At 42.1% G+C, this 27,868-nt stretch overlaps 2 protein-coding genes across 2 annotated transcripts in view; both read right to left on the bottom strand.

Moving 5' to 3' along the window:
• NAAA (N-acylethanolamine acid amidase) overlaps window positions 1–10,836 on the bottom strand; it is a 17,195-nt gene extending 6,359 nt beyond the window's left edge. Inside the window, exons 1-4 of the mRNA XM_070756902.1 lie at window positions 10,523–10,836; window positions 9,324–9,488; window positions 4,701–4,827; window positions 2,912–3,002 (exon numbers count right to left, since the gene is read on the bottom strand). Coding sequence (XP_070613003.1) covers window positions 2,912–3,002; window positions 4,701–4,827; window positions 9,324–9,488; window positions 10,523–10,734 — 595 coding nt within the window. The 5' untranslated portion in view covers window positions 10,735–10,836. The remainder of the gene's footprint in view (window positions 1–2,911; window positions 3,003–4,700; window positions 4,828–9,323; window positions 9,489–10,522) is intronic.
• A 6,863-nt stretch (window positions 10,837–17,699) lies between these two features.
• The window catches only part of SDAD1 (SDA1 domain containing 1), a 36,864-nt gene continuing 26,695 nt past the window's right edge, over window positions 17,700–27,868 (bottom strand). Inside the window, exons 18-22 of the mRNA XM_070756905.1 lie at window positions 27,081–27,178; window positions 26,083–26,273; window positions 24,564–24,648; window positions 21,123–21,284; window positions 17,700–18,013 (exon numbers count right to left, since the gene is read on the bottom strand). Of these exons, the coding sequence (XP_070613006.1) occupies window positions 17,963–18,013; window positions 21,123–21,284; window positions 24,564–24,648; window positions 26,083–26,273; window positions 27,081–27,178 (587 nt within the window). The 3' untranslated portion in view covers window positions 17,700–17,962. The remainder of the gene's footprint in view (window positions 18,014–21,122; window positions 21,285–24,563; window positions 24,649–26,082; window positions 26,274–27,080; window positions 27,179–27,868) is intronic.

Raw genomic sequence — 27,868 nt, 5'->3', positions numbered from 1 at the left:
CAGGTGATCCTGAGGACACAAATTAAACCTCCAGGTGCTTCATGGACCCTCAGAGAGGATGCAAATGACCAGGATATAAATGCTTCAATTCTCCAGTATTCTGTCAGAGAAGAAGACAAATAGTTGCCCAATCTCTTAACCAAGTTTCCTTTCTTTTTCTCTTACCAATTCTTATTTGCATTATACTATTTATCCCAAAATGGAACAGAATGATGGGCATGTATGCTGAATATTAAAAATGATAGAAAACACTAGCTAATAAAGGAGAAGGGCCAAGAACTCTCAAAACACTACTGAGGACAAATTCCTTATCTGTCCAATCACACTTGGCCAATAAAGAATTCTATTCTATATTCTATATTCTATATTCTATATTCTATATTCTATATTCTATATTCTATATTCTATATTCTATATTCTATATTCTATATTCTATATTCTATATTCTATATTCTATATTCTATATTCTATATTCCATATTCCATATTCCATACTCTATACTCCATACTCTATATTCCATATTCCATACTCCATATTCTATACTCTATACTATATACTCCATACTCTATATTCCATATTCCATACTCCATATTCTATACTCTATACTATATGCTCCATACTCTATATTCCATATTCCATACTCCATATTCTATACTCTATACTATATACTCCATACTCCATATTCCATACACCATTCCATATTCCATACTCCATATTCCATATTCCATATTCCATACTCCATATTCCATACTCCATATTCCATACTCCATATTCCATACTCGATATTCCATATTCCATACTCCATACTCCATACTCCATATTCCATATTCCATACTCCATATTCCACATTCCATACTCCATTCCATACTCCATTCCATACTCCATATTCCATATTCCATACTCCATACACCATTCCATATTCCATATTCCATACTCCATATTCCATACTCCATATTCCATATTCTATATATTCTATATATATTATTCTATTTCAATCCAATATTCTACTCTACTCTACTCTATTCTATATTCTATTCTATTCCAAGCTGAGTTTTCAACATTGTGCATGCATGCACGCAGATGGCCACCTGGTGCGCAACACATGCTTGACCCCCATGTGGTGCTAAAGGAAGCAAAACCGGGAGCTAGGTAAGTTAGAACCCCACCCGTGGTAAGCAGGTATACAAAACATAGCACTGGATAAGAGGTTGAGGTTGTACGTCAACAGGTGCAGTCACTATAGGGAGGTCTGCAGAGCCCCAATTTAGATCGGCTTTTCGGGTTAAGCAATTTTCTCCCCAGGATTGAAACGTATTTCCTCTTTCTCAACTGCTATGAGACCGACATCATTTAAGTAAACACGGCTACAATTTTCACTCTTCGTATAGCAATAGCAGTTCGACTTATATATTGCTTCATAATGCTTCACAGCACTCTCTAATCAGTTTTAAAATGTCAGCGTATTGCCCGCAACAAGCTGGCTCCTCTTTTTGCTGACCTCGGAATCAGTAATGGGCTGCTACCCCCATGGGTGGATGGGTAGTAAGTTTATGCACTATTTATTTAATATTTAATAGGGGTTTTTTGTTGTGGTTAGCTCTGCCCCAGCTCCTGCCCCAAGGAATGTGCAGGTGGATGTGGGGGAGACATCCACATGCCGCAGGCCTGTTTTGCTCCCGATGGAATCTGCCGATGAAGCCTCCTCTGACCAAGGAAGCATGAGTGACAGGGAAGAGGGGAGTTTGGCAGACAGTCCAGGAGGAGAGCAATCATCTGTATCATCCTTGGATTCTGAACAAGAATTAATGACACATCCACGCATGCGTAGAGTGATGCATAGGAGACAACAACTGAAGGATTATTACAAGAGAAAATGAGGCCACCTGTGGTTGGGTGGGGCTGCTGTAATTAGGGCTGCTGCTATAAATAGCAGTGTGTGGGTTTGGCCGTTGTGAAAGAGTATCTGATCGCAGTTCTTCAGGAATCGTGTGTTGCTGTTTTCTGGACTTTGTTTGTTGATTTTTCACACCTTTGAAACCAAAGCAGAGCAACATGTGTGTGTATGTGTCTCACTTCATTGGAAGAAGGGGTGTGAAGTTTCTTCACAGCTGCTAGCTAAGTACTTAATGACTGTTTAAGGGAAATTGTACAGACTACCCGGTTGTTTTGGGACGAGTGCTCTTTGCAATACAAAAAGAGGACTTAGTTTATTTTGAATTTTGTGATAAAGAACATTGTTTTGAATTTTCAAACGTGTGTGTGTCTGCAATTTGTACCCTTGAATTTTTGGGAGGCTCCTACCAGAGAGCCCGGCAAAACATTTTTTATTAATCATTATCTAGACCTAAACCTTTATAGCAATTACGGTAAGTTGAGCTACTTGCCTAATTTGTTATCATACTGAACCCTGTGGTTACAATGCAAAACCTTAAAATGTTACTGTGCTCTTTAACCAATAATACTGTCTATTTGCCCTTTTTGTGGCTATTCAAAAAATGTGACTTCCTCAACTGAAAAAGAGTCCAAGCACCTATTTGAAAACTTATCTTGGTTGGTAAACCACTCCCACCCAGTCACAGAACCTTTAAGCCACCCCCGGGTCACATGATTGTCAAGCCACTCCCACCCAGTCACATGGCTGGCAAGCCACTCCTACCCGGTCACATGACCTTAAAGCCACACCCACAAAATAAGCCACGCCCACAGTGTGGCAGTAAAAATTTGGGCAGCCCTTCAGTGGCTGTAAATTATAACAATCCACAGGATGGTTGACGTTTGCGTTAATCATTTCGTACTCAGGCTTTGATACAGATTTGTACGTACTGAACTTTGTATGTGTGTATGTTCCGCCTTTTTCTGTAAATATTTAATAAAGATTATTTTTAAAAAAAGAAAATAAAATTTGCCTTACCTCGTTCATTCCCAGAGATGGAAAACTTGTGTGGCCTTTGCCCCGTCCATAAACCCACGTAGCCGAAGAACGTAGTGCCCTTGAATTTTACCTGGAAATAATTAAAGGACAGAAGAAGCTGTGCTTATTCCTCATTGTTTTCGATCTTAAGCTCTCTCCCAAAACACCAAAAAAGGCCAGGGAGGTTGTGAGTCATTTCAGACGATGAAATCACCCCAAGGCTTGACTTAAATGTAGAATATCAAGTTCAAATGCTTTAGGGATGTACGGTAAAGGTCATTACAATTTGTTTATTATGGAAAAAAAAGAAAGAAAGAAAGAGGAACAAAATTAAGGAAGCATAATTTCTGCATTTCCTCCGTTCCTCCTCAACCCAACTCATAGAAACATAGAAGATTGACAGCAGAAAAAGACCTCCTGGTCTATCTAGTCTGCCCTTATACTATTTTCTTGTATTTTATCTTAGAATGGATATATGTTTATCCCAGGCATGTTTAAATTCAGTTACTGTGGATTTACCAACCACGTCTGCTGGAAGTTTGTTCCAAGCATCTACTACTCTTTCAGTCAAACAATATTTTCTCACGTTACTTCTAATCTTTCCCCCAACTAACCTCAGATTGTGCCCCCTTGTTCTTGTGCTCACTTTCCTATGAAAAACACTTCCCTCCTGAACCTTATTTAACCCTTTAACATATTTATATGTTTCGATCATGTCCCCCCTTTTCCTTCTGTCCTCCAGAGTTCATTAAGTCTTTCCTGAGTCTCCGGTCACAATTCAAAATGTTGGTTATGACCTATAAAGCCCTTCATGGTACCGGACCAGAATATCTCCGAGACCGCCTTCTGACGCACGAATCCCAGCGGCCGGTTAGGTCGCACAGAGTTGGCCTTCTCAGGATCCCGTCGACTAAACAATGTCGTCTGGCGGGACCCAGGGGAAGAGCCTTCTCTGTGGTGGCCCCGACCCTCTGGAACCAGCTCCCCCCGGAGATTAGAATTGCCCTCATCCTCCTGGTCTTTCGTAAACTTCTTAAAACTCATCTCTGCCATCAGGCATGGGGGATTTGAGATATTTCCCCCCTGGCCCATACAATTTATGCATGGTATGTTTGTCTGTATGTTTTTGTTTTTTAATTAAGGAGTTTTTTTAGTGGTTTTTTAAAATTATTAGATTTGTTGCATATTGTTTTTATTGTTGTTGTGAGCTGCCCCGAGAATCTACGGAGAGAAGCGGCATACAAATCTAATAAATAAATAAATAAATAAATAAATAAATAAATAAATAAATAAATAAATAAATAAATAAATAAATAAATAAATAAATAAATAAATAAATAAATAAATAAATAAATAAATAAATAAATAAATAAATAAATAAATAAATAAATAAATAAATAAATAAATAAATAAACAAATAAATAAATAAATAAATAAATAAATAAATAAATAAATAAACAAACAAACAAACAAACAAACAAACAAACAAACAAATAAATAAATAAATAAATAAATAAATAAATAAAATAAATAAAATAAATAAAATAAATAAAATAAATAAAATTAAATAAATTAAATTAAATAAATAAATAAATAAATAAATAAATAGTATTGTCTACGATCGGGGCTATGTAACCTACATATGCCTTTTAATGCCGATAGGTGCTCAAAAGAGACTGGTAGTTGTTTTCTTAGTTTAATCTTAGTCGTGCCTTTACAATCTTTCCTTTTGTCTGCAATTGCATTAAAATCTCCAATTATAATAAAGTTTACAGGGCTCTTTTTGTACCTGCCCATCCTTGATAAAATCCACGTCGATTGTAACCTTGCTTAAATAATCTCCAAAAGCATAGTCCATATTCCGACCGTGGTATATGTTTCCTTGTTTGTCTTGAGCAACAATACTGGTGCAGAAACTGTGAGAGACAAAACGAATAGCAGCTCCATTAGAAAAGGCTAAAGTTCATTTTCCCAGGGTGGTTTTTAATCCTTGTCTTTATTTACAGATTAGCCCTGGGCCATATCAAAGTGCAAAGTCCCCCCCCCAAAAAATCACTATAATTTGATAAAGATTGTTGAGACCTGGCTTTTCCAGCAGGCCTGGAATCAGAATTAGATTGATTGTAATGTATGCGTTGTGGTTAACTCTGGCCCAGCTCCTGCCCCAAGGACTGTGGATGTGGGGGAGACATCCACATGCTGTAGGCCTGTTTTGCCCCCCCGGTGGAATCTGCTGATGAAGGCTCCTCTGACCAAGAAGACATGAATGACAGGGAGGAGGAGAGTGTGGCAGACAGCTCAGAAGGAGATCAATTATCTAGCTCCTCCTTGGATTCGGAACAAGAGTTATTGATACAGCCACACATGCGGAGAGCGATGCATAGGCAGCAACAACTGAGAGATTATTATCAAAGAAAATGAGGCCACCTGTGGTTGGGTGGGGCTGTTGTGGTCATTAGTGAGGCTGCTATAAAGAGCAGCCTGTGGGTTTGGCCATTGTGGAGGATTATCTGATCATTGTGTTCCGTGCCTGCTTTACTGACTTTGACCTTTTGTGTGCTGATTTTTCCCCGCTTTGAAACTAAACCAGAGCAAAGTGTGTTTCACTTTGTGGAAGAAGAAGGACTGTGAATTGCCTCACAGCTGCAAGCTAAGTATCCCAGAACTGAAAAGGGACTTGTACAAATTACCAGTTTGTTTGGAGACGAGTGCTCTTTGCTATCCCAAAAGAGGGCTTGGTTTAAGTGAATTTTCATTATAAAGAACATTGTTTTGAATTTTCAAACGTGTGTGTGTCTGAAATTGTATCTGTGCAGTTTTGGGAGGATTCTACCAGAGGGCTCGACAGAACAGTAATGTATGCATGGTATTCTTTTTTTTAATGATATTATCGGTTGTTGGTTGTTTTTTTTAACAGTTCAAAAGTTAAGAAAACACGACAGGAAAAAAACAACCCTAAGATGCTTATCAGTTCACTGGAAATATATGCATACATATTTGATCAGAATGTAAGAATATATCTGTAACTTTTATTATCATTTTTATTATCCTGTTGATTTTATTGTTGTATTTTTATTGGTTTTTTTTTTCTATTGTTGTATTTATGATTGTTATTAGCTGCTCTGAGTCCGTTTTGGAATGGGTGGCATATAAATATAATCAATCAATAGAAACATAGAAAAATAGAAGATTGACGGCAGAAAAAGACCTCGTGGTCCATCTAGTCTGCCCTTATACTATTTCCTGTATTTTATCTTAGGATGGATCTATGTTTATCCCAGGCATGTTTAAATTCAGTGACTGTGGATTTACCGACCACGTCTGCTGGACGTTTGTTCCAAGCATCTACTACTCTTTCAGTAAAATAATATTTTCTCACGTTACTTCTAATCTTTCCCCCAACTAACCTCAGATTGTGTCCCCTTGTTCTTGTGTTCACTTTCCTATCAATCAAGCAATCAAGCAATCAAGCAATAAAAACAATTTAAAATAGAATTGGCTTTCAAATTAAATTGGATTGTAATACAACGTAAGATGAAAATGGAATAAAATACAATAACTTCAGATATAGATAAAATTAGCTAAAAATAATATTTCGGCGTCGCCGCTACAATCTACCCCTGCCGCATACCTCCCCGAGACCAATAAGATCGCACACAGTTGACTCAGCAATGCAGGTTGGCGGGGCTGCAGGGTAGGGCCTTCTCTGTGGCTGCCCCGGCTCTATGGAACCAACTCCTCTCCTCCCCCGATGTCTGTACTGCTCCCACCCTACTGGCCTTCCAAGAGGTTGCCGGCAGGCCTGGGAGCCATAAATATTAACACCTGCCAGGGCTGGATTGTGTTTAATTAGTATGTGTGTTGTTTTGATTGGACTGTATTGTGGGTTTTACAATGGGGTTTTTAAATTGTTTTGTATTTAACATTTAACTTCTTTTTATTATCGTTGTAAGCCGCTCATGGGATTGGGCTGCCTAGAAGTCGAATCAAATAAATAAATAAAATAAATACTCCAGTCAGTCCCGCGTACGTAGATCTCAAGTGACAACAGAGTTGGAAGGGATCTTGGAGGTCTACTAGTCTAACCCCCCCTCCCCCCGCTCAAGCAGAAGACCCTATACCTGTGACGGCAAACATATGGCACAGCATGCAAGTTGTTAGAATGGAATGGAATATAAAGGATTTAGGGGTAGTGATTTCTGACAGTCTCAAAATGGGTGAAGAGTGCAGTCAGGTGGTAGGGAAAGCAAGTAGGATGCTTGGCTGCATAGCTAGAGGTATAACAAGCAGGAAGAGGGAGATTATGATCCCGCTATATAGAGCGCTGGTGAGACCACATTTGGAAGACTGTGTTCAGTTCTGGAGACCTCACCTACAAAAAGATATTGACAAAATTGAACGGGTCCAAAGATGGGCTACAAGAATGGTGGAAGGTCTTAAGCACAAAACGTATCAGGAAAGACTTCATGAACTCAATCTGTATAGTCTGGACTGGAGGACAGAAGGAAAAGGGAGGACATGATCGAAACATTTAAATATATTAAAGGGTTAAATAAGGTCCAGGAGGGAAGTGTTTTTAATAGGAAAGTGAACACAAGAACAAGGGGACACAATCTGAAGTTAGTTGGGGGTAAGATCAAAAGCAACATGAGAAAATATTATTTTACTGAAAGAGTCGTAGATCCTTGGAACAAACTTCCAGCAGACGTGGTAGATAAATCCACAGTAACTGAATTTAAACATGCCTGGGATAAACATATATCCATCCTAAGATAAAATACAGAAAATAGTATAAGGGCAGACTAGATGGACCATGAGGTCTTTTTCTGCCGTCAGACTTCTATGTTTCTATGTTTCTAAATAGAATACCCTGTGAGACTAGACTTTCAATCCTGGGCCTAGAAAGTTTAGAACTAAGACGCCTTAAACAAGATCTAAGTATTGCCCACAAGATCATATGCTGCAATGTCCTGCCTGTCGGCGACTACTTCAGCTTCAACCACAACAACACAAGAGCACACAACAGATTTAAACTTAATATTAACCGCTCCAAACTTGACTGTAAAAAATATGACTTCAGTAACCGAGTTGTCGAAACAAACTTCCAGCAGACGTGGTAGATAAATCCACAGTAACTGAATTTAAACATGCCTGGGATAAACATATATCCATCCTAAGATAAAATACAGAAAATAGTATAAGGGCAGACTAGATGGACCATGAGTTCTTTTTCTGCCGTCAGACTTCTATGTTTCTATGTTTCTATGTTTCTATGTGTCTATGTGTCTATGTTTCTATGTTTCTATCTATCTATCTATCTATCTATCTATCTATCTATCTATCTATCTATCTATCTATGATTTGATTTGATTTGACTTGATTTGTATGCCGCCCCTCTCCGCAGACTCGGGGTGGCTAACAACAGTAAAAAACAATATAAACAAATCTAATATTAAAAGTAGTTTAAAAACCCCAATTTAAGAAAGAGATCATACAGAAACATACCATACATAAATTTTGAAAGCCTAGGGGGAAGGGAGTATCTCAATTCCCCCATTCCTGATGACAGAGGTGGGTTTTAAGGACCTCACGAAAGGCGAGGAGGGTGGGGGCAACTCTGATATCTGGGGGGAGTTGGTTCCAGAGGGCCGGGGCCGCCACAGAGAAGGCTCTTCCCCTGGGTCCCGCCAGACGACATTGTTTAGTCGACGGGACCCAGAGAAGGCCAACTCTGTGGGACCTAACCGGTTGCTGGGATTTGTGCAGCAGAAAACGGTCCCGGAGATATTCTGGCCCGATGCCATGAAGGGCTTTATAGGTCATAACCAACACTTTGAATTGTGACCGGAAACCAATCGGCAACCAATGCAGACTGCGGAGTGTTGGTGTAACATGGGCATATTTAGGAAAGCCCATGATTGCTCTCGCAGCTGCATTCTGCACGATCTGAAGTTTCCGAACACTTTTCAAAGGTAGCCCCATGTAGAGAGCATTACAGTAGTCGAGCCTCGAGGTGCTGAGGGCATGAGTGACTGTGAGCAGTGACTCCTGGTCCAAATAGGGCCGCAACTGGTGCACCAGACGAACTTCGCAGCATGCCTCCTCTGCTAATATAGCTGCTTATTATAATGCTGCATTTCCTCAGCGCAGCTATAATTTAATTTGTGAGCTTCCTTATTTACTTCTGCAAGGCGTGCTGCATGTTTTAAAACGAAACGCATTCATGCATTTCAAAGCAAAGGGGAAAAGTTCAAAACATTCTTAGAGATAATGGGGGGGGGAAGGAAATTCTGGGAGTTGAAGTCCACAAGTCATAAAAAAGCCAATTTTGCATACCCCTGGAACCAGGCCCCTTGCCGAGAGAGATTCCCCACCCAACCCGGGGACTCGCAAAACCCCTCGCGACACTCACGCGGTGAACTCGTAGGCCAGATTGAGGAGAACCGCATCGCCGACGTTAACCCCAAACATTTTGGCCAGTCCTCGAATCTCTCCTTCGTAGGGCTGAGGGATGTAGGCTTCTATTTCTTCTGTGATGGGTCGAATAATGGCATGGACCCATTTGGGGATCACAGAACTGGAAGGAAAGAGAGCCGTTGGGTCATTCGTAGCGTCGGCAATTTGTTTTTATTCGACGCACCTTTCGTATCCAGCGGCTGGCCTCTGGTTTTAAGACTTAAGCAATCACTGTCTGTCATCTGCACCTCTATAACTGTCTGGTTCGGTTCTGCAACCCAACAAGACCGACACAGACTTCAGAGGAGAATCAGAACTGCAGAAAAACAATGGCTGCCAACCTGCCTTCCATTAAGGACCTGTATACTGCGTGAGTCAAAAAGAGGGTGGTGAAAATATTTACGTCCCCCTCGCATCCTGGACATAAACTGTTTCAATTCCTACCCTCAATTCCTACCCGCCAGAGCACTGCACACCAAGACAACTAGACACAAGAACAGTTTTTCCCCGAACGCCCTCACTCTGCTAAACAAATAATTCCCTCAACGCTGTCAAACTATTCACTAAGTCTGCACTACTATTACTGCTAGTTTTTTCTCATCATCCCTATCACCCATTTCCTCCCACTTAGGACGGTATGACTGCAACTTGCTGCTTGTATCCTTAAGATTTTTATTAATATTGTTTCTTCATTGCTTATTTGACCCCTGTGACAATCAATTTTACCTCATGATTCTTGACAAATGTCTCTTTTCTTTTATGTACACTGAGCGCCTAGGCACCAAAGGCAAATTCCTTGTGTCTCCAATCACACTTTGTCAATAAAATAATTCTGTTCTGTTCTATTCTATTCTATTCTATTGTATTCTGCTTCACTGTTCTTTACAGCCCTCTTTAAGCGGTTTACGGGAGAGAGTGTGTGGGAAGGTGGGAGAAGGAGAGAGAGAGAGAGCGCGCTGCCCTGCTCTGCTGTCAAATCCCTCCAGGACCGCGCGGGAGAGTCCCGGTCCAAACTTTCCCCCACTTTCCCGCTTCCTCCACTGGATCCTTCCCAGCTCTTTCTCCCCCAGCCCCCGCTCGCGCCCCGCTGCCCGCCTCCCCCATCGGAGCAGCCCCCCTCCCCCGGCCGCCTCGGGCGAGCGCTCGTTCCCTCACTCGACGATGTGTCCCATGAGGGCGCGCATGAAGGCCGGGTCGAAGTGCCGGCCGACGGGTCCCCAGCGGCACTCGGGCGGGCTGTCCAGGCTGACGTTGAAGCGCTGCGGGGCCCGGGGCGCAGAGCCGGGAGCGGCGTGGCCGCGGGGCCAAGCCACAAGCAGCAGCAGCCCCAGCAGGAGCGCGGCGGAGGAGCGCCTCTGCCCGGCCATGGAAGCGGCTGCCAACGGAGGCGGCGGGGCACCCCGAGGATCGCCGCTCGGCCTTCCCGACACGACCGGCCCCGACGCTCCGGGATTGGCTGCCCCGCCGCCCCGCCAACGCCGCCCCCTTCCCGCCTTCGCCCGGCCGGACAGCCCCGGCTGGCCAAGAGGATGCCCGCCCGGAGCCTTTGGCGGAGCCGATCCGCCCAGCCGCGAGTTCCGCGGGCGAAAGCCCCTTCAACCCCTGCAAACACCCGGAGGCGCCACGCGAGACGCTCGATCGTGGTTGAGCTGGAAGGGACCTCGGGAGGTCATCTAGTCCAACCCCACCCACTCCACCTTGCTCAAGCCCTGTACAGACAGTCCTAGACTTACAACCCTTTGTAAGGATTTAGGGGTAGCTAAGTAGGAGGAAGAGAGAAACTGAAGATTCAACAATCAACTGCAGGAGAAGAGAAGGCAGAAGGAAAGTGTGCAATGATATTCCTGGAGGCGTCTATAATATGGCAAATGATTTAGCTTTACTAGATAAGTGGTCAAAGCAATGGAAACTGCAGTTAAATGTTTCCAAATGTAAAATAATGCACTTGGGGAAAAGGAATCCTCAATCTGAATATTGTATTGGCAGTTCTGTGCTAGCAAAAATTTCAGAAGAGAAGGATTTAGGGGTAGTGATTTCTGACAGTCTCAAAATAGGTGAGCAGTGTGGTCAGGCGGTAGGGGAAGCAAGTAGGATGCTTGGCTGCATAGCTAGAGGTATAACAAGCAGGAAGAGGGAGATTGTGATCCCGCTGTATAGAGCGCTGGTGGTGAGACCCCATTTGGAATACAGTGATACCTTGTCTTACAAACTTAATTGATTCCGGGACGAGGTTCTTAAGGTGAAAAGTTTGTAAGATGAAACAATGTTTCCCATAGGAATCAATGGAAAAGCGATTAATGCGTGCAAGCCCAAAACTCACCCCTTTTGCCAGCCGAAGCGCCCACTTTTGCGCTGCTGGGATTCCCCTGAGGCTCCCCCCCATGGGAAACCCCACCTCTGAACTTCTGTGTTTTTGAGATGCTGCAGGGGAATCCCAGCATCGCAAAAACGAGCACTTCGCTGGCAACGGAAATCCGGAGGTGGGATTTCCCAGCAAAGGGAGCATCAGTGAAATCGCAGCATCACAAAAACACCGAAGTCCTCGAAGCCCCACCTCTAGACCTCTGAGTTTTTGCGATGCTGCGATTTCACTGTGGCTCCCCTCGCTGGGAAACCCCACCTTTGGACTTCCGTTGCCAGCGAAGTGCCCGTTTTTGTGCTGCTGGGATTCCCCTGCTGGGATTCCCCTGCAGCATCACAAAAACATGGAAGTCCAGAGGTGGGGTTTCCCACCTGCGGCGGTGGGTTTGTAAGGTGAAAATAATTTGTAAGAAGAGGCAAAAAAATCTTAAATCCCGGGTTTGTATCTCTAAAAGTTTGTATGACGAGGTGTTTGTAAGATGAGGTATCACTGTACTGTGTCCAGTTCTGGAGACCTCACCTACAAAAAAGATACTGATCAAATTGAATGGGTCCAAAGACGGGCTACAAAAATGGTGGAAGGTCTTAAGCATAAAACGTATCAGGAAAGACTTCATCAACTCAATCTTTGTAGTGACTCGCAGGAGTCTTCTCCAGCATCAGAGTTCAAAGGTCTCCATTCTTTGGCGCTCAGCCTTCCTTGTGGTGCAACTTTCACAGCCGTGCATTGCAACTGGGATCATTCTGCCAACTGACTTTTTTTCTCAAATGAGACTCGCAAACCCCGATTTAAAATTTCACTCCACTGTGTGATGGTTTTTCCATCTACCTGTTGGAATGTGTTCATTGTGCTCCTGGCTGTATTGCAGGTGATCCATCCCGCCTTTAAAAACTTTTTAAAGTGTCTTATTTTTCCCCCCAACATCAAATACTATGCTTTTATATGCTGCCCAGAATCATTATGAGCGAGTTGGGTAGGCAGCCACATAGAATAGAATAGAATTTTTATTGGCCAAGTGTGATTGGACACACAAGGAATTTGTCTTGGTGCATATGCTCTCAGCGTACATAAAATAAAATATACATTTGTCAAGAATCATGTGGTACGACACTTAATGATTGTCATAGGGGTCAAATAAGCAATGAAGAAGCAATATTAATAAAAATCTTAGGACATAAGCAACAAGTTACAGTCATACAGTCAACATGGGAGGAAATGGGTGATAGGAATGATGAGAAAAACTAGTCGAATAGAAGTGCAGATATAGTAGGAAGTCTGACAGTATTGAGGGAATTATTTGTTTAGTAGAGTGATGGCGTTCGGGAAAAAACCTGTTCTTGTGTCTAGTTGTCTTGGTGTGCAGTGCTCTGTAGCGAAGTTTTTAGGGTAGGAGTTGAAACAGTTTGTGTCCAGGATGCGAGGGGTCAGTAAATATTTTCTTCGCCCTATTTTTGACTCGTGCAGTATACAGGTCCTCAATATACTGCTCAAAAAAAAAATAAAGGGAACATTTAAACAACAGAATATAACTCCAAGTAAATCAAACTTCTGTGAAATCAAACTGTCCACTTAGGAAGCAACACTGGTTGACAATCAATTTCACCTGCTGCTGTGCACATTCACAAAGTGTTCAATGAGTGTATTTCATTCATTCAGATCTAGGACGTGTTCTTGGAGTGTTCCCTTTATTTTTTTGAGCAGTGTGTATTTTCTTGATCAAAATTCGGATGCTTGCACTATCTTGTGTGTGTGAGACGTGATCCTCTTTTACGACCTTGTGACAAGCAAAGGAAACCAGATTCACTTAACAACCATGTTAAGTGGCACGAATCCCAGCGGCCGATAAGGTCCCATCGACCAAACAATGTCGTTTGGCGGGACCCAAGGGAAGAGCCTTCTCTGTGGCGGCCCCGGCCCTCTGGAATCAACTCCCCCTGGAGATTAGAACTGCCCCCACCCTCCTTGTCTTTCGCAAGTTACTCAAGACCCACCTGTATCGCCAGGCATGGGGGAACTAAGACATCTCCCCCAGGCTTTCTTATATTTTATGTTTGGTATGTATGTGTTGTATGGTTTTCAACAGTTGGGTTTTTTAATATAATTTTTATTATTAGATTTGTTCCATTGTATACTGTTTTTATTACTGTTGTAAGCCGCCCCAAGTCTTCGGAGAGGGGCGGCATACAAATCTAATAAATTATTATCATTATCATTATTATTATTATGTACTAACTTAACAACTGCAGCGATTCGGTTTAGCACTTTGGCAAGAAAGATTTGTAAAATACATGGGGCAAAATTTGCTTATCAGAGGTCTTGCTTAGTAATAGAAATTTTGGACTCAACTGTGGTCATATGTCAAGTTGACTAATAATAACTAAAAAATCAGAGTCTATGTGATGAAACATTCAAAATGTCCCTTCCTTCCTATTTTTCTAGGAATACTTTTAGAATGTGTCCTTTCACCTACATTTAGAAGCGCAATGTGATCTAAACCACGAGTCCTCAAACACTGCCACCACTAACCACAACCATAATTTAAGCATTATTCTTTTCTAAATTCATTTATGGGTGGCCGGTTGGAGTTTACACGCCCTGCATTTATGAATTTCAGCATATAATTAACCTCATGATTTAATGAAGGCGATTCTCCAGATTTGTAACCATACAGAGGGGGTGGGAGGATATTATGGTCATACAGCATTATGAGATGCTCAAATATTATTTATTTATTTTATTTATTTATCAGATTTGTATGCCGCCCCTCTCCGCAGACTCGGGGCGGCTCACAGCAATAATAATACAATGTAAACAAATCTAATATTTAAGTTCATTTAAAACCCCAATTTAGAAACCAATCATACATACTAGCATACCATGCATAAATTTTATAAGCCTAGGGGGAGGGAAAAGTATCAATTCCCCCATGCCTGACGACAGAGGTGGGTTTTAAGGACCTTATGAAAGGCGAGGGTGGGGGCAACTCTGATATCTGGGGGGAGTTGGTTCCAAAGGGTCGGGGCCGCCACAGAGAAGGCTCTTCCCCTGGGTCCCGCCAAACGACATTGTTTAGTTGACAAGACCCGAAGAAGGTCAACTCTGTGGGACCTAACTGGTCGCTGGGATTCGTGCGGCAGAAGGCGGTCCCGGAGATATTCTGGTCCGGTGCCATGAAGGGTTTTATAGGTCATAACCAACACTTTGAATTGTGACCGGAAACTGATCGGCAACCAATGCAGACTGCGGAGTGTTGGTGTGACATGGGCATATTTGGGAAAGCTCATGATAGCTCTCGCAGCTGCATTCCGAACACTTTTCAAAGGTAGCCCCATGTAGAGAGCATTACAGTAGTCGAGCCTCGAGGTGATGAGGGCATGAGTGACTGTGAGCAGTGACTCCCGGTCCAAATAGGGCCGCAACTGGTGCACCAGGCTAGCGCACCTGGTCCTTTGAAAAGAGCTTTAGCAAGTAGTCGGGTCAAGTGTGTATATATATCAGGCGAAAAGCATTTGGTTTTAATTTTTTATGATAGTACAGTAGCTGGCCAAGGTTTGTTTTGCATTTCATTATCCGGTAATAATGTAAATAAATGGTGTTAATTTATTAAACCATGCAGGAGAGGTGACTGAGCTTATAGCAAACTAATGCAGAGTTTGGAGGAATGCTAAAATGGCACTTTGCTCACAGCCCTATAAATTGTACTTAAGAAATATCCAAGGCTGAGGTCAGAAGTTATTAAAATGTATTATGCCACTAAACCTCAGGTGGTGGGATGGCACAAAGTCTTAAACAGTGAAATAGGCAACCCATTGTCAAAAGGACATTTATGATCCTGCTATATAGAGCGCTGGTGAGACCACATTTGGAATACTGTGTTCAGTTTTGGAGACCTCACCTACAAAAAGATATTGACAAAATTGAACGGGTCCAAAGACGGGCTACAAGAATGGTGGAAGGTCTTAAGCATAAAACGTATCAGGAAAGACTTCATGAACTCCATCTGTATAGTCTGGAGGACAGAACGAAAAGGGGGGACATGATCTAAACATTTAAATATGTTAAAGGGTTAAATAAGGTTCAGGAGGGGAGTGTTTTTAATAGGAAAGTGAACACAAGAACAAGAGGGTACAATCTGAGGTTAGTTGGAGGGAAAGATCAGAAGCAACGTGAGAAAATATTATTTTACTGAAATAGTAGTAGATGCTTGGAGCAAACTTCCAGCAGACGTGGTTGGTAAATCCACAGTAACTGAATTTAAACATGCCTGAGATAAACATTGATTGATTGATAGGAAAGTGAACACAAGAACAAGGGGGAACAAGCTGAGGTTAGTTGGGGGAAATATCAGAAGCAACGTAAGAAAATATTATTTTACTGAAAGAGTAGTAGATGCTTGGAGCAAACTTCCAGCAGATGTGGTTGGTCAATCCACAGTAATTGAATTTAAACATGCCAGGGATAAACATATATCCACCCTAAGGTAAAATACAGAAAATAGTATATAAGGGCAGACTAGATGGATCATGAGGTCTTTTTCTGCTGTCAGTCTTCTATGTTTCTATAAAATAAGTCTTCAGCCAGAGCCTGGAGAATTATCAGTCAAAAGAAATGCTCCTACACTGAACACGGGGTTAAACTAGATGATCTCTCAATCATCTCTTCCAACTGTTTCTGTGAAAAGTTCTTCGGCAAACTGGGTTAGATCAGCCAATCCAACCCATCTTACAGTTTAGTCAATAAATGAGAAGGCAGAAAAATATTTTTTTTCAAAATATATTTAAAACCATATTTTACAGTCATGTAGAAGATACGTCCCTTCCCTGTAAATATAAATTTGCGGTTTTGCAGCCCTGATTTCTTTGTGTAACAATCCCTTTGAAGTTTGTAGGATTTGGGTTGGATTATAAATCATCATTATCTTCTTTTAGTGACTCCACAATCCCTTGAGCCTGGGCAGCTGAGTATTTAATAGCCGGTTGCCCTTCTTGTTACCAACGTGGAGTTATATTCAGCAGATATACAGTAGTACCTCGTGATACAAACCCCGTCATACGAACTTTCCGAGATATGAACCCGGGGTTCGGAACAATTTTGCCTCTTCTTATGAACTTTTTTTCACCTTACGAACCCGCCGCCCGAATGCCGAACCCGGAAGTTCGGCAAAAGTTCGGGTTCGGGTGGACGCCGAGAAGCCCCGCCGTCTGGCTGTTAGCTTTGCAAAAGAGCTGCGGAGCTGTCGGCCGGTCGGGAGGCTCAAACGGAGGTAGGGAATTCCATGGGCGGAGCTTTGACGTCACGGAGACGTCCTTCCTGGCCGGCCAAAACGTGGACTCCAGGAAGGACGTCTTCGTGACGTCAAAGCTCCGCCCATGGAATTCCCTATTGGGATCCCCCACCTCCGTTTGAGCCTCCCGACCGGCCGACAGCTCTGAGGCTCTTTTGCAAAGCTGACAGCAGGGCGGCGGGGCTTCTCAGCGGTCTCCTGAACGCTGAACCCGGAAGTTCGGCAAAAGTTTGGGTTCACCGTTCGGGAGGACGCCGAGAAGCCCCCCGGCTGTTTCAAAAGGTGACAGCCGGGCGGCGGGGCTTCTCGGCAACCACCTGAACCCGACCTTTTGCCGAACCTCCGGGTTCGGCATTCGGGACAACGCTGAGAAGCGCCCGGCTGTTTCAAAAGGTGACAGCCAGGCGGCGGCACCTAGCGGAGTGCCATTTTTGTGGTGTTGTTTTGCTTGCACGCATTAATTGATTTTACATTGTTTCCTATGGGAAACATTGTTTCGTCTTATGAACTTTTTGCCTTACAAACCTCCTCCCGGAACCAATTAAATTCATAAGACGAGATATTACTGTATTCTCCTCTTGCTGAGATAGAAATATCTGCCTCTACCTAGGATTGAACTCGCAGCCTACCGATTGTGAGGCCACTGCACCACGCACGATTGGATTATAAATGCCAGAACACAAATCGCAAATAATCGTACTTATTTTTTTGAATGTTTAAAACAAATCTTCTTGAAGGCTGTCATGCGTTGAGAAAAAAATAGCTGAATGGCATTTATATTTTTTCTTGTGCGTGTAATGTATAGCAGTCTCTTTTTAAATTATCTCGTGAATGAAATCACTTCATTGCTTCAGTTCACCATCTCCAGGGATCTTTCTCCAGTCCTCTTAGCTTTGTTTTACTTTTCAAACTATAATTCCTGAAATTTATGTCCTCTGCCAGGCCGTGGTTATTTCATCAGTCTTTTCTTCTGTCTCAAAAGGGCGTCCCGTAGAGCTAGCTGCAATAGCAGAAAAAAAAGTGGGGGGAAAGAAAAATGTCAGCATATAAGAATGGCTTTGCAAAGGAAAAATCTCTGAATTGAGACACAGCCTTATAACATCTTTGTGTGTTTAATTCCCAAATTGCATAACCAGTTTCTGTGTCCCTGTTCTAATCCACATCGTATTTTTAGCAGAAATAAAATAATTAGATGGTTACCATCTATCTATGTATCTATGTATTATTATTATTATTATTTATTTGATTTGTATGCCGCCCCTCTCCGTAGACTCCGTAGAATCTATGTATGTATGTTTGTATGTATGTATGTATGTATGTATGTATGTATGTATGTATCTATCTATCTATCTATCTATCTATCTATCTATCTATCTATCTATCTATCTATCTATCTATCTATGCATCTATCTATGCATCTATGTATCTACCTATGTATCTATGTATCTATCTATCTATGTATGTATGTATGTATGTATGTATGTATGTATGTATCTATCTATCTATCTATCTATCTATCTATCTATCTATCTATCTATCTATCATCTATCTAGGTATCTATGTATGTATCTATGTATGTATCTATGTATGTATCTATGTATCTATGCATCTATCTATCTATCTATCTATCTATCTATCTATCTACCTATCTATTTACGTATCTATGTACATATCTATCTATGCATCTATCTATGTATCTATCTATGTATCTATGTATGTATCTATGTATGTATCTATCTATCTATCTATCTATCTATCTATCTATCTATCTATCTATCTATCTATCTGTCTGTCTGTCTATCTATCCTATCTCTCTCTCTCTCTCTCTCATCTATCTAGGTATCTAGGTATCTATCTATGTATCTATACATCTATCTATCTATCTATCTATCTATCTATCTATCTATCTATCTATCTATCTATCTATCTACCTACCTACCTACCTACCTACCTATTTATGTATCTATGTACGTATCTATCTATGTATCTATGTATCTATGTATCTATGTATCTATGTATCTATCTATCTATCTATCTATCTATCTATCTATCTATCTATCTATCTATCTATCTATCTATCTATGTATGTATCTATGTATCTATCTGTCTGTCTGTCTATCTCTCTCTCTCTCTCTCTATCTATCCTGTCTCTCTGTCCGTCCGTCAATCCATCTATCTATTTGCTCCAGTCCTAGGCCCAATTTCAAGGAATGGTAAAATGGATGATGGCGGGGGCCCTTCTAAATCCCCCAGTTGTCCACCGGGTTTCGTAGCTGGGATTTGAACAAAGTCCTTATATTTTTAAAACTCTGGAAATAAAATTGCTTTGATTTGACACAATATCAGTAATGGGTTCCGCTAGGGAAAATGGAACTGCGCACGTAGCCCACACAAGATTGGGCTTCTGGGCCCATGCCGGAAGCGAAACCTCATGCGAGATGCTTGAATGCGGAAGATTCCTCTCTCTCCGGGCACAATATTATATCTGCTAAACAAAGCTCCGCATTGGCGACAGGGAAAGCATCCGGCCAGTAAATACTCAAATTTCATTCACATGGCCAGACTTCACCCGGCAAGGGATTAATGGGGTCGTTAAAAGAGGATGATGATGATTTTTAGCTATTCTACAGTCAGAAAAGTTAAAAAAAACTTGCACGGGAAAACAGAAAAGAAAGCAATGGTTATTAAAGAAACTAAGCGGATGAATTAAAAACTGCCCACTGTACGGAAATAAAAATACACGATTCATCTGCATTATCTCCCGTGTTTTAATTAACACGGGGTAATTTTAACTCTCTTTTTCCTTCAGGCAAAGTGCAACCATATATAAGCAAACATTATAATTACTCATTTCCAGCAATCTTTGATTTGCTTTTTTAAGGGCCTGGCCGCAGAATTAAAACAACCAGCGTTAATAACATACAGAAAGCCGTGTTTTGCTCAAGCATAGTCCTCGACTTACAACAGTTAATTTAGTGACCGTTCAAAGTTACAAGGTGTTGTGGTTAGCTCTGGCCCAGCTCCTGCCCCAAGGACTGTGGATGTGGGGGAGACATTCACATGCTGCAGGCCTGTTTTGCCCCCCCCCGGTGGAATCTGCTGATGAAGGCTCCTCTGACCAAGAAGACGTGAGTGACAGGGAGGAGGAGAGTGGGGCAGACAGCTCAGAAGGAGATCAATTATCTAGCTCCTCCTTGGATTCAGAACAAGAGTTAATGATACAGCCACACATGCGGAGAGCGAGGCATAGGCAGCAACAACTGAGAGATTATTATCAAAGAAAATGAGGCCACCTGTGGTTGGGTGGGGCTGTGGTCATTAGTGAGGCTGCTATAAAGAGCAGCCTGTGGGTTTGGCCATTGTGGAGGATTATTTGATCGTGGTGTTTCATGACTGCTTTACTGACTTTGACCTTTTGTGTGCTGATTTTTCCCCGCTTTGAAACTAAACCAGAGCAAAGTGTGTTTCACTTTGTGAAAGAAGGACTGTGAATTGCCTCCCAGCTGCAAGCTAAGTATCACAGAACTGATAAGGGACTTGTACAAATTACCAGTTTGTTTGGAGACGAGGGCTCTTTGCTATACCAAAAGAGGGCTTAGTTTATTTGCAAATTCGTTATAAAGAACATTGTTTTGAATTTTCAAACATGTGTGTGTCTGAAATTTGTACCTGTGAATATTTGGGAGGATTCTACCAGAGAGCCCCACAGAACAATACAGAAAACCGTGTTTTGCTCAAGCATAGTCCTCGACTTACAACAGTTCATTTAGTGACAGTTCAAAGCTACAAGGGCACTGGAAAAAGTGACGTATGAGCGTTTTTCACACTTTCTGTGACTACTGAAGCATCCCCATGATCAAAATTCGGAAGTATGGCAACTGACTCATATTAATGACGGTCGCCACATTCTGGGATCATGCGATCCCTTTTTTACGACCTCCCGGAGGAACAAAGTCAACGGGAAAGCCAGATTCACTTAACGACGGGGTGTCTAAACTGCACAATCGCAGGGGTTCACTGAACAGTGGAGGCCCAGAAAGTTTGCAAAAATGGAGCACGACACCCCCGTTAATAATTTTGTCTTGCTTAGCAACAGACAGTCCACTTGCCTGCTTCTCCCTAAACGAACGCTTATTTTTCGTCCGGACATTATGACTGTATCGCATCATCATGAAATTCTTCTGTTTTTTCTTCTCTTTGTTCGTCGAGCTGGCGAAAGGGTTCAGCTTCGTTTTCTTCTTCACAAACTCTTTTCTGTCGGTCTTGCCAGCCTAAAAAAACCCCACAAAAAACTCACCAGGGAGAAGAAAAGAAATGTAGACACACCGTACTCTTTTTATGACCCAGTTCGGTTTTATATTATAAACACAAAGACATTTTCACCCCCTTTTGGGAGATAAACAGTGTGTCTTATAGCCCACCAAATACGGTATATATTAAACTACAGTACAACTATTAAAAAAACCCACAATCACATCCTTCACATTCTATACAATTGAATTGAAAATCCCTGATACTGCATTAATATTGCACTATACAGAAGAATTCAATATAGTTAGTAACCTGGGATAGAAGCTGTTTTCCAGCCTATTTGGCCTTGTTTTTATTACCCTGTACCGTGTGTCAGATGGTAATAATTTTTTAAATAAAGGATGTCCAAGATGATATGGATCTCTAAGAATGTTTTGAACTTTTCCCCTTTGCTTTGAAATGCATGAATGCCTTTAATTTTAAAACATGCAGCACGCCTTGCAGAAGTAAATAAGGAAGCTCACAAATTAAATTATAGCTGCGCTGAGGAAATGCAGCATTATAATAAGCAGCTATATTAGCAGAGGAGGCATGCTGCGAAGTTCGCCTGGTGTACCAGTTGCGGCCCTATTTGGAACGGGAGTCAGTGCTCACAGTCACTCATGCCCTCATCACCTCGAGGCTCGACTACTGTAATGCTCTCTACATGGGGCTACCTTTGAAAAGTGTTCGGAAACCTCAGATCGTGCAGAATGCAGCTGAGAGAGCAATCATGGGCTTCCCTAAATATGCCCATGTTACACCAACACTCCGCAGTCTGCATTGGTTGCTGATCAGTTTCCGGTCACAATTCAAAGTGTTGGTTATGACCTATAAAGCCCTTCATGGCACTGGACCAGAATATCTCCGGGACCGCCTTCTGCTGCACAAATCCCAGCGACCAGTTAGGTCCCACAGAGTTGGCCTTCTCCGGGTCCCGTTGATTAAACAATGTCGTCTGGTGGGACCCAGCGGAAGAGCCTTCTCTGTGGCGGCCCTGACCCTCTGGAACCAGCTCCCCCCCCGAGATCAGAATCGCTCTCACCCTCGCCTTTCGTAAGTTCCTTAAAACCCACCTCTGCCGTCAGGCATGGGGGAATTGAGATATTCCTTCCCCCCAGGCCTATACAATTTATGCATGGTATATTTGTGTGTATGTTTGACTTTTAATAAGGTTTTTAGTTATTTTAAATATTAGATTTGTCGTATGCTGTTTTATTATTGTTGTTAGCCGCCCCGAGTCTACGGAGAGGGGTGGCATACAAATCTAATAAACAAACAAACAAACAAATAAATAAATAAATAAATAATAAATAAATACCATCTTTCATGGACTTATATTTGGTGGGTCTCGGGGTGGGGGGCTTTCTCTGCTGCAAGGCCCAACTGCTCTGTCCCAGCGAGGAACCCAGCAAGAAATATACACACACAAACTGATTTTAAACACTAATCATTTATTCCTATTGTTTTGTTAGCAACCGGGTCTTTTTAAAAGTTCAAGAAATAATAAATAAGTCTTTTTTGGTGAGTCAGCTGCTCATTAATGTCTTAACCACTGGTCAGAGTCCAAGTATACAGTATATCCTTCCCTGAAACTTATAAAAAGTTGACAGAAAGCCCAGAGGTCATTAGCAGAAGCAGGAAAGCTGATTTCTAAATCACAAGCTGACCAAGAATGTCAGACAGATCGAATAGAAAAAAAAAATCTGTAATGGAACGACGTTGACTTTTGCACTGATGTGGCTGAGCCTTAAATAGTCTAAGAGCATGGGCAATTAGTCTGCAGCTCTATTCATGAAGAGACCTTGGTCTCTTCAGCCTTGAAAGACGGCGTTTAAGGGGTGACTTGATCGAAGTGTATAAAATCATGCACGGGATAGAAAATCTGGCTAGAGAAAAATTATTTCCTCTATCACACAATACTAGGACGAGGGGACCCTCCCTAAAGCTCATAGGTAAGAAAGCGAGGACAAATCAAGGGAAATCTTTCTTCACCCAGAGGGTCCTTGGTTTATGGAATTCACTTCCAAAAGAGGTTGTGACAGCTGTCAGCCTGGGTAGCTTCAAGGCAGGATTAGACAGATTCGTGGATGCCAAGTGTATTGGTAGTTATTGAAACGGATGTCCCAAGTGAGGCAGGCAGGATTACCTTGGGGACCATTTGTTGGGGGTCCAGGGAAAGGGAGGGTTTTGCCCTCTCTTTCTGCTCAAGATCCCCATGGAGAAGGAAGGAAGGAAGGAAGGAAGGAAGGAAGGAAGGAAGGAAGGAAGGAAGGAAGGAAGGAAGGAAGGAAGGAATTTATTAGATTTGTATGCCGCCCCTCTCCACAGACTCGGGGCGGCTAACAACAATAGTAAAAACAGCACACAACAAATCTAATATTTAAAATAACTAAAAACCCTTATTAAAAACCAAACATACACACAACCATATCATGCATAAATTGTATAGGCCTAGGGGGAAAGGATTATCTCAGTTCCCCCATGCCTGACGACAGAGGTGGGTTTTAAGGAGCTTACAAAAGGCGAGGAGGATGGGGGCAATTCTGATCTCTGGGGGGAGCTGGTTCCAGAGGGCCGGGGCTGCCACAGAGAAGGCTCTTCCCCTGGGTCTTGCCAAACGACATTGTTTAATTGACAGGACCCGGAGAAGGCCAACTCTGTGGGACCTTATCGGCCGCTGGGATTCGTGCGGCAGAAGGCGGTCCCTGAGATAATCTGGTCTGGTGCCATGAAGGGCTTTATAGGTCATAACCAACACTTTGAATTGTGACCGGAAACTGATCGGCAACCAATGCAGACTGCGGAGTGTTGGTGTAACATGGGCATATTTGGGAAAGCCCATGATTGCTCTCGCAGCTGCATTCTGCACAATCTGAAGTTTCCGAACACTTTTCAAAGGTAGCCCCATGTAGAGAGCGTTACAGTAGTCGAACCTCGAGGTGGTGAGGGCATGAGTGACTATGAGCAGTGACTCCCGGTCCAGATAGGGCCACAACTGGTGCACCAGGCGAACCTGGGCAAACGCCCCCCTCGCCACAGCTGAAAGATGTTTCTCTAATGTGAGCTGTGGATCGAGGAGGACGCCCAAGTTGCGGACCCTCTCTGAGGGGGTCAATAATTCTGCCCCCCCAGGGTGATGGATGGACAGATAGAAAGCCTAGGGGGAAAGGGGGAAAGGCTGGTTTGGCTTTCCACATGCTTTTATAAACCACTGCTGTGAATTTTAAGTCTGGCACGTTCGCAACCACACAACTCACCAGTGCTGTGGCTAATCTGGTCTCTTTATCGGACCGAGGTTTTTTGTGGAGGTGCTCGATGTCTCTAAGTGATAGCAGCTCCCCCCTGTAAAAAAAATCAGAGATATAATAACAGCTTGGAGCCAAAAGGGGGGAAACGCCATCACTCTGCTAAACAAATAATTGCCTCAACACTGTCAGACTTTCTACTAAATCTGCACTTCTATTCTACTAGTTTTTCTCATCATTCCTATCACCCATTTCTTCCCATGTTGACTGTATGACTGTAACTTGTTGCTTATATCCTAAGATTTTTATTAATATTGCTTCTTCATTGCTTATTTGACCCCACGACAATCATTGTCATACCACATGATTCTTGACAAATGTATATTTTATACGCACCAAGACAAATTCCTTGTGTGTCCAATCACACTTGGCCAATAAAATTCTATTCTATTCTATTCTAAATATCCCTTCAAGAAACATAGAAACATAGAAGACTGACGGCAGAAAAAGACCTCATGGTCCATCTAGTCTGCCCTTATACTATTTCCTGTATTTTATCTTACAATGGATATCTGTTTATCCTAGGTATGTGGATTTACCAACCACGTCTGCTGGAAGTTTGTTCCAAGGATCTACTACTCTTTCAGTAAAATAATATTTTCTCACGTTGCTTTTGATCTTTCCCCCAACTAACTTCAGATTGTGTCCCCTTGTTCTTGTGTTCACTTTCCTATTAAAAACACTTCCCTCCTGGACTTTATTTAACCCTTTAACATACGGTATTTAAATGTTTCGATCATGTCCCCCCCTGAAGTATTTAAAAAAATTATAGAATGTGCAGAACTAGATATGATGACTAAACGTTTAAATAATCAAACTGAAACTGAATATTATAAAATATGGGACAAAGTATATGATTGGTGGAATTTTAAAGATGGTATTAACAATTAATTATAATATAGAATGAAATAGTAAATAGTATTACTAATAACCTTTTCCCTTTTCCTTTTGTATAAGCATAGAATATTCTAAAATATAAAGAAATTTAATTAATAAGTTTAATATTAAAAATATAGAGTTAAATTTAACAAGAATGTAACTTACATGTGTGGTATTTCTGCTTTGATTTGATTACAGTTAGGATTTTTTATATTTTTGTATTAGTTAGACTTCTACGACAAGCGGAGCAATGGTAGCTCCTTAAATGTTTTGTGTTGTATGTCCTTGTTTGTCCTTTTGAAAATTCAATGAAAAATATTTTTTTTAAAAAAAACACTTCCGTCCTGGACCTTATTTAACCCTTGAACATATTTCAATGTTTCGATCGTGTCCCCCCTTTTCCTTCTGTCCTCCAGACTCTACAGATTGAGTCCATGAAGTCTTTCCTGATACGTTTTATGCTTAAGACCTTCCACCATTCTTGTAGGGTGAGGAGGTCTTGAGAGCCATTTTGGGTAGTGGTTGAGGCCCTTGCGTTTTGCTGGTGTCCCTCCCTCAAGAGCCCCCTGCCTGCACAGCCACGGCTTTTTACCTTGGTTCTTCATCGCTGTCTATTTCTATGTTCTTCCTCTTGGAGGCCTTGCCAGGAGCAGACTTGAGTTCTTTGCTCAGCTGAGCGAGTCGGATTTTCTGGAAGTCTTCTTGGGTGAGAAGGCGGCCGCTGCTGACTTCCGTTGCCTTGGCCTTCCGTTCCTCCACGGGCATGCTGTCCACCTTTTTCGCCTTTTTAAGGGAAGAGGCAACACAGGTGAGGCTTATATTATATTATAATTACGTAATACTATATAATGTTATATAGTATGCCATAGCGTGCCATTCTAATATTCTATTCCATTCCATATTTTCTATTCCATTCCATATTTTCTATTCCATTCTATCCTATTCCATTCCAATATTCCTATTCTATTCTATTCCATTCCAATACTGTATTCCTATTCTATTCCATTCCATATTTTCTATTCTATTCTATTCCAATATTCCTATTCTATATTTTCTATTCTATTCAATTCCAATATTCCTTTTCTATTCTATTTCATTCCACATTTTCTATTCCATTCCAATATTTTATTCTATTCCATTCCACAGTCTATTCTATTCCATATTTTCTATTCTATTCTACTGCATTCCATTCCAATATTCCTATTCTATTCCATTCCATTCCATATTTTCCATTCCATTCCATTCCATTCCATATTTTCCATTCCATTTCATCCCAGAACAGGAACTCCCAATCTTGTCTAAAGCCTGCGCCCCTAGAACACTTCTGATGTATTCTCCCACCCTTTACAAAAGTAAAGAATTATATGCCTGTAATTATACATATACACTACAATTTTGAAACGTCTAAATCCAGGTTTTCACAACCAACCACCCCAACCCGGAATATCGTCACTGGGTTGATAACCCCTGGCCATCACGTCCTGCAACTGACACACAACTAAATTAGCTAGGAATTTAGCAAAGGATTATAATTACAACTATAGAGGAAAATGTTCGGTAAAAACACAGAAGAATGAAAGGATGCCCTACTATCTCCTGCTGCTCCTCATCTGAAGAGTGATGCACATCCACCCATTCTCCTTCTTCGTCATCTTCCTCTTCGCTGCAGCTGGCTGTCTCCCAACCGTCTGCAAAGAGGTTGAAAAACAAAAAAAATGTGAGCGGTGCAACAGAGTTGGAATTTTTTTTTTAAGAGGGTGTGTTTTGGTTCCTTCAAACCTTTGTAAAGAACAAGTGTAAGCCTAAAGGCAACAGCAGTCATTAAAACACTTATGAAATATACTGAAATTACAGTGATACCTCGTCTTACGAACTTAATTGGTTCCGGGACGAGGTTTGTAAGGTGAAAAGTTTGTAAGACGAAACAATGCTTCCCATAGGAATCATTGGAAAAGCGATTAATGTGTGCAAGCCCATAACTCACCCCTTTTGCCAGCCGAAGTGACCGTTTTTGCACTGCTGGGATTCCCCTGAGGCTCCCCTCCATGGGAAACCCCACCTCCGGACTTCTGTTGCCATTGAAGCGCCTGTTTTTGCGCTGCTGGGATTCCCCTGAGGCTCCGCTCCATGGGAAACCCCACCTCCGGACTTCCGTGTTTTTGTGATGCTGCAGGGGAATCCCAGCAGGGGAATCCCAGCAGCACAAAAACGGGTGCTTCGCTGGCAACGGAAAGTCCGGAGGTGGGGTTTCCAGCGAGGGGAGCCTCAGCGAAACTGCAGCATCCTGAAAACACAGAAGTCCTTGAAACCCCACCTCCGGACTTCCGTTGCCAGCAAAGTCCGGAGGCGGGGCATCCCAGTGGCGGCGGCTTGGGTTA

The sequence above is a fragment of the Erythrolamprus reginae genome, chromosome 7 (assembly GCF_031021105.1).
Source record: "Erythrolamprus reginae isolate rEryReg1 chromosome 7, rEryReg1.hap1, whole genome shotgun sequence".
NCBI lineage: Eukaryota > Metazoa > Chordata > Lepidosauria > Squamata > Dipsadidae > Erythrolamprus > Erythrolamprus reginae.
The sequence above is the reverse complement of the archived record's forward strand: the minus strand, read 5'-3'. Positions and strand labels throughout refer to the sequence as shown.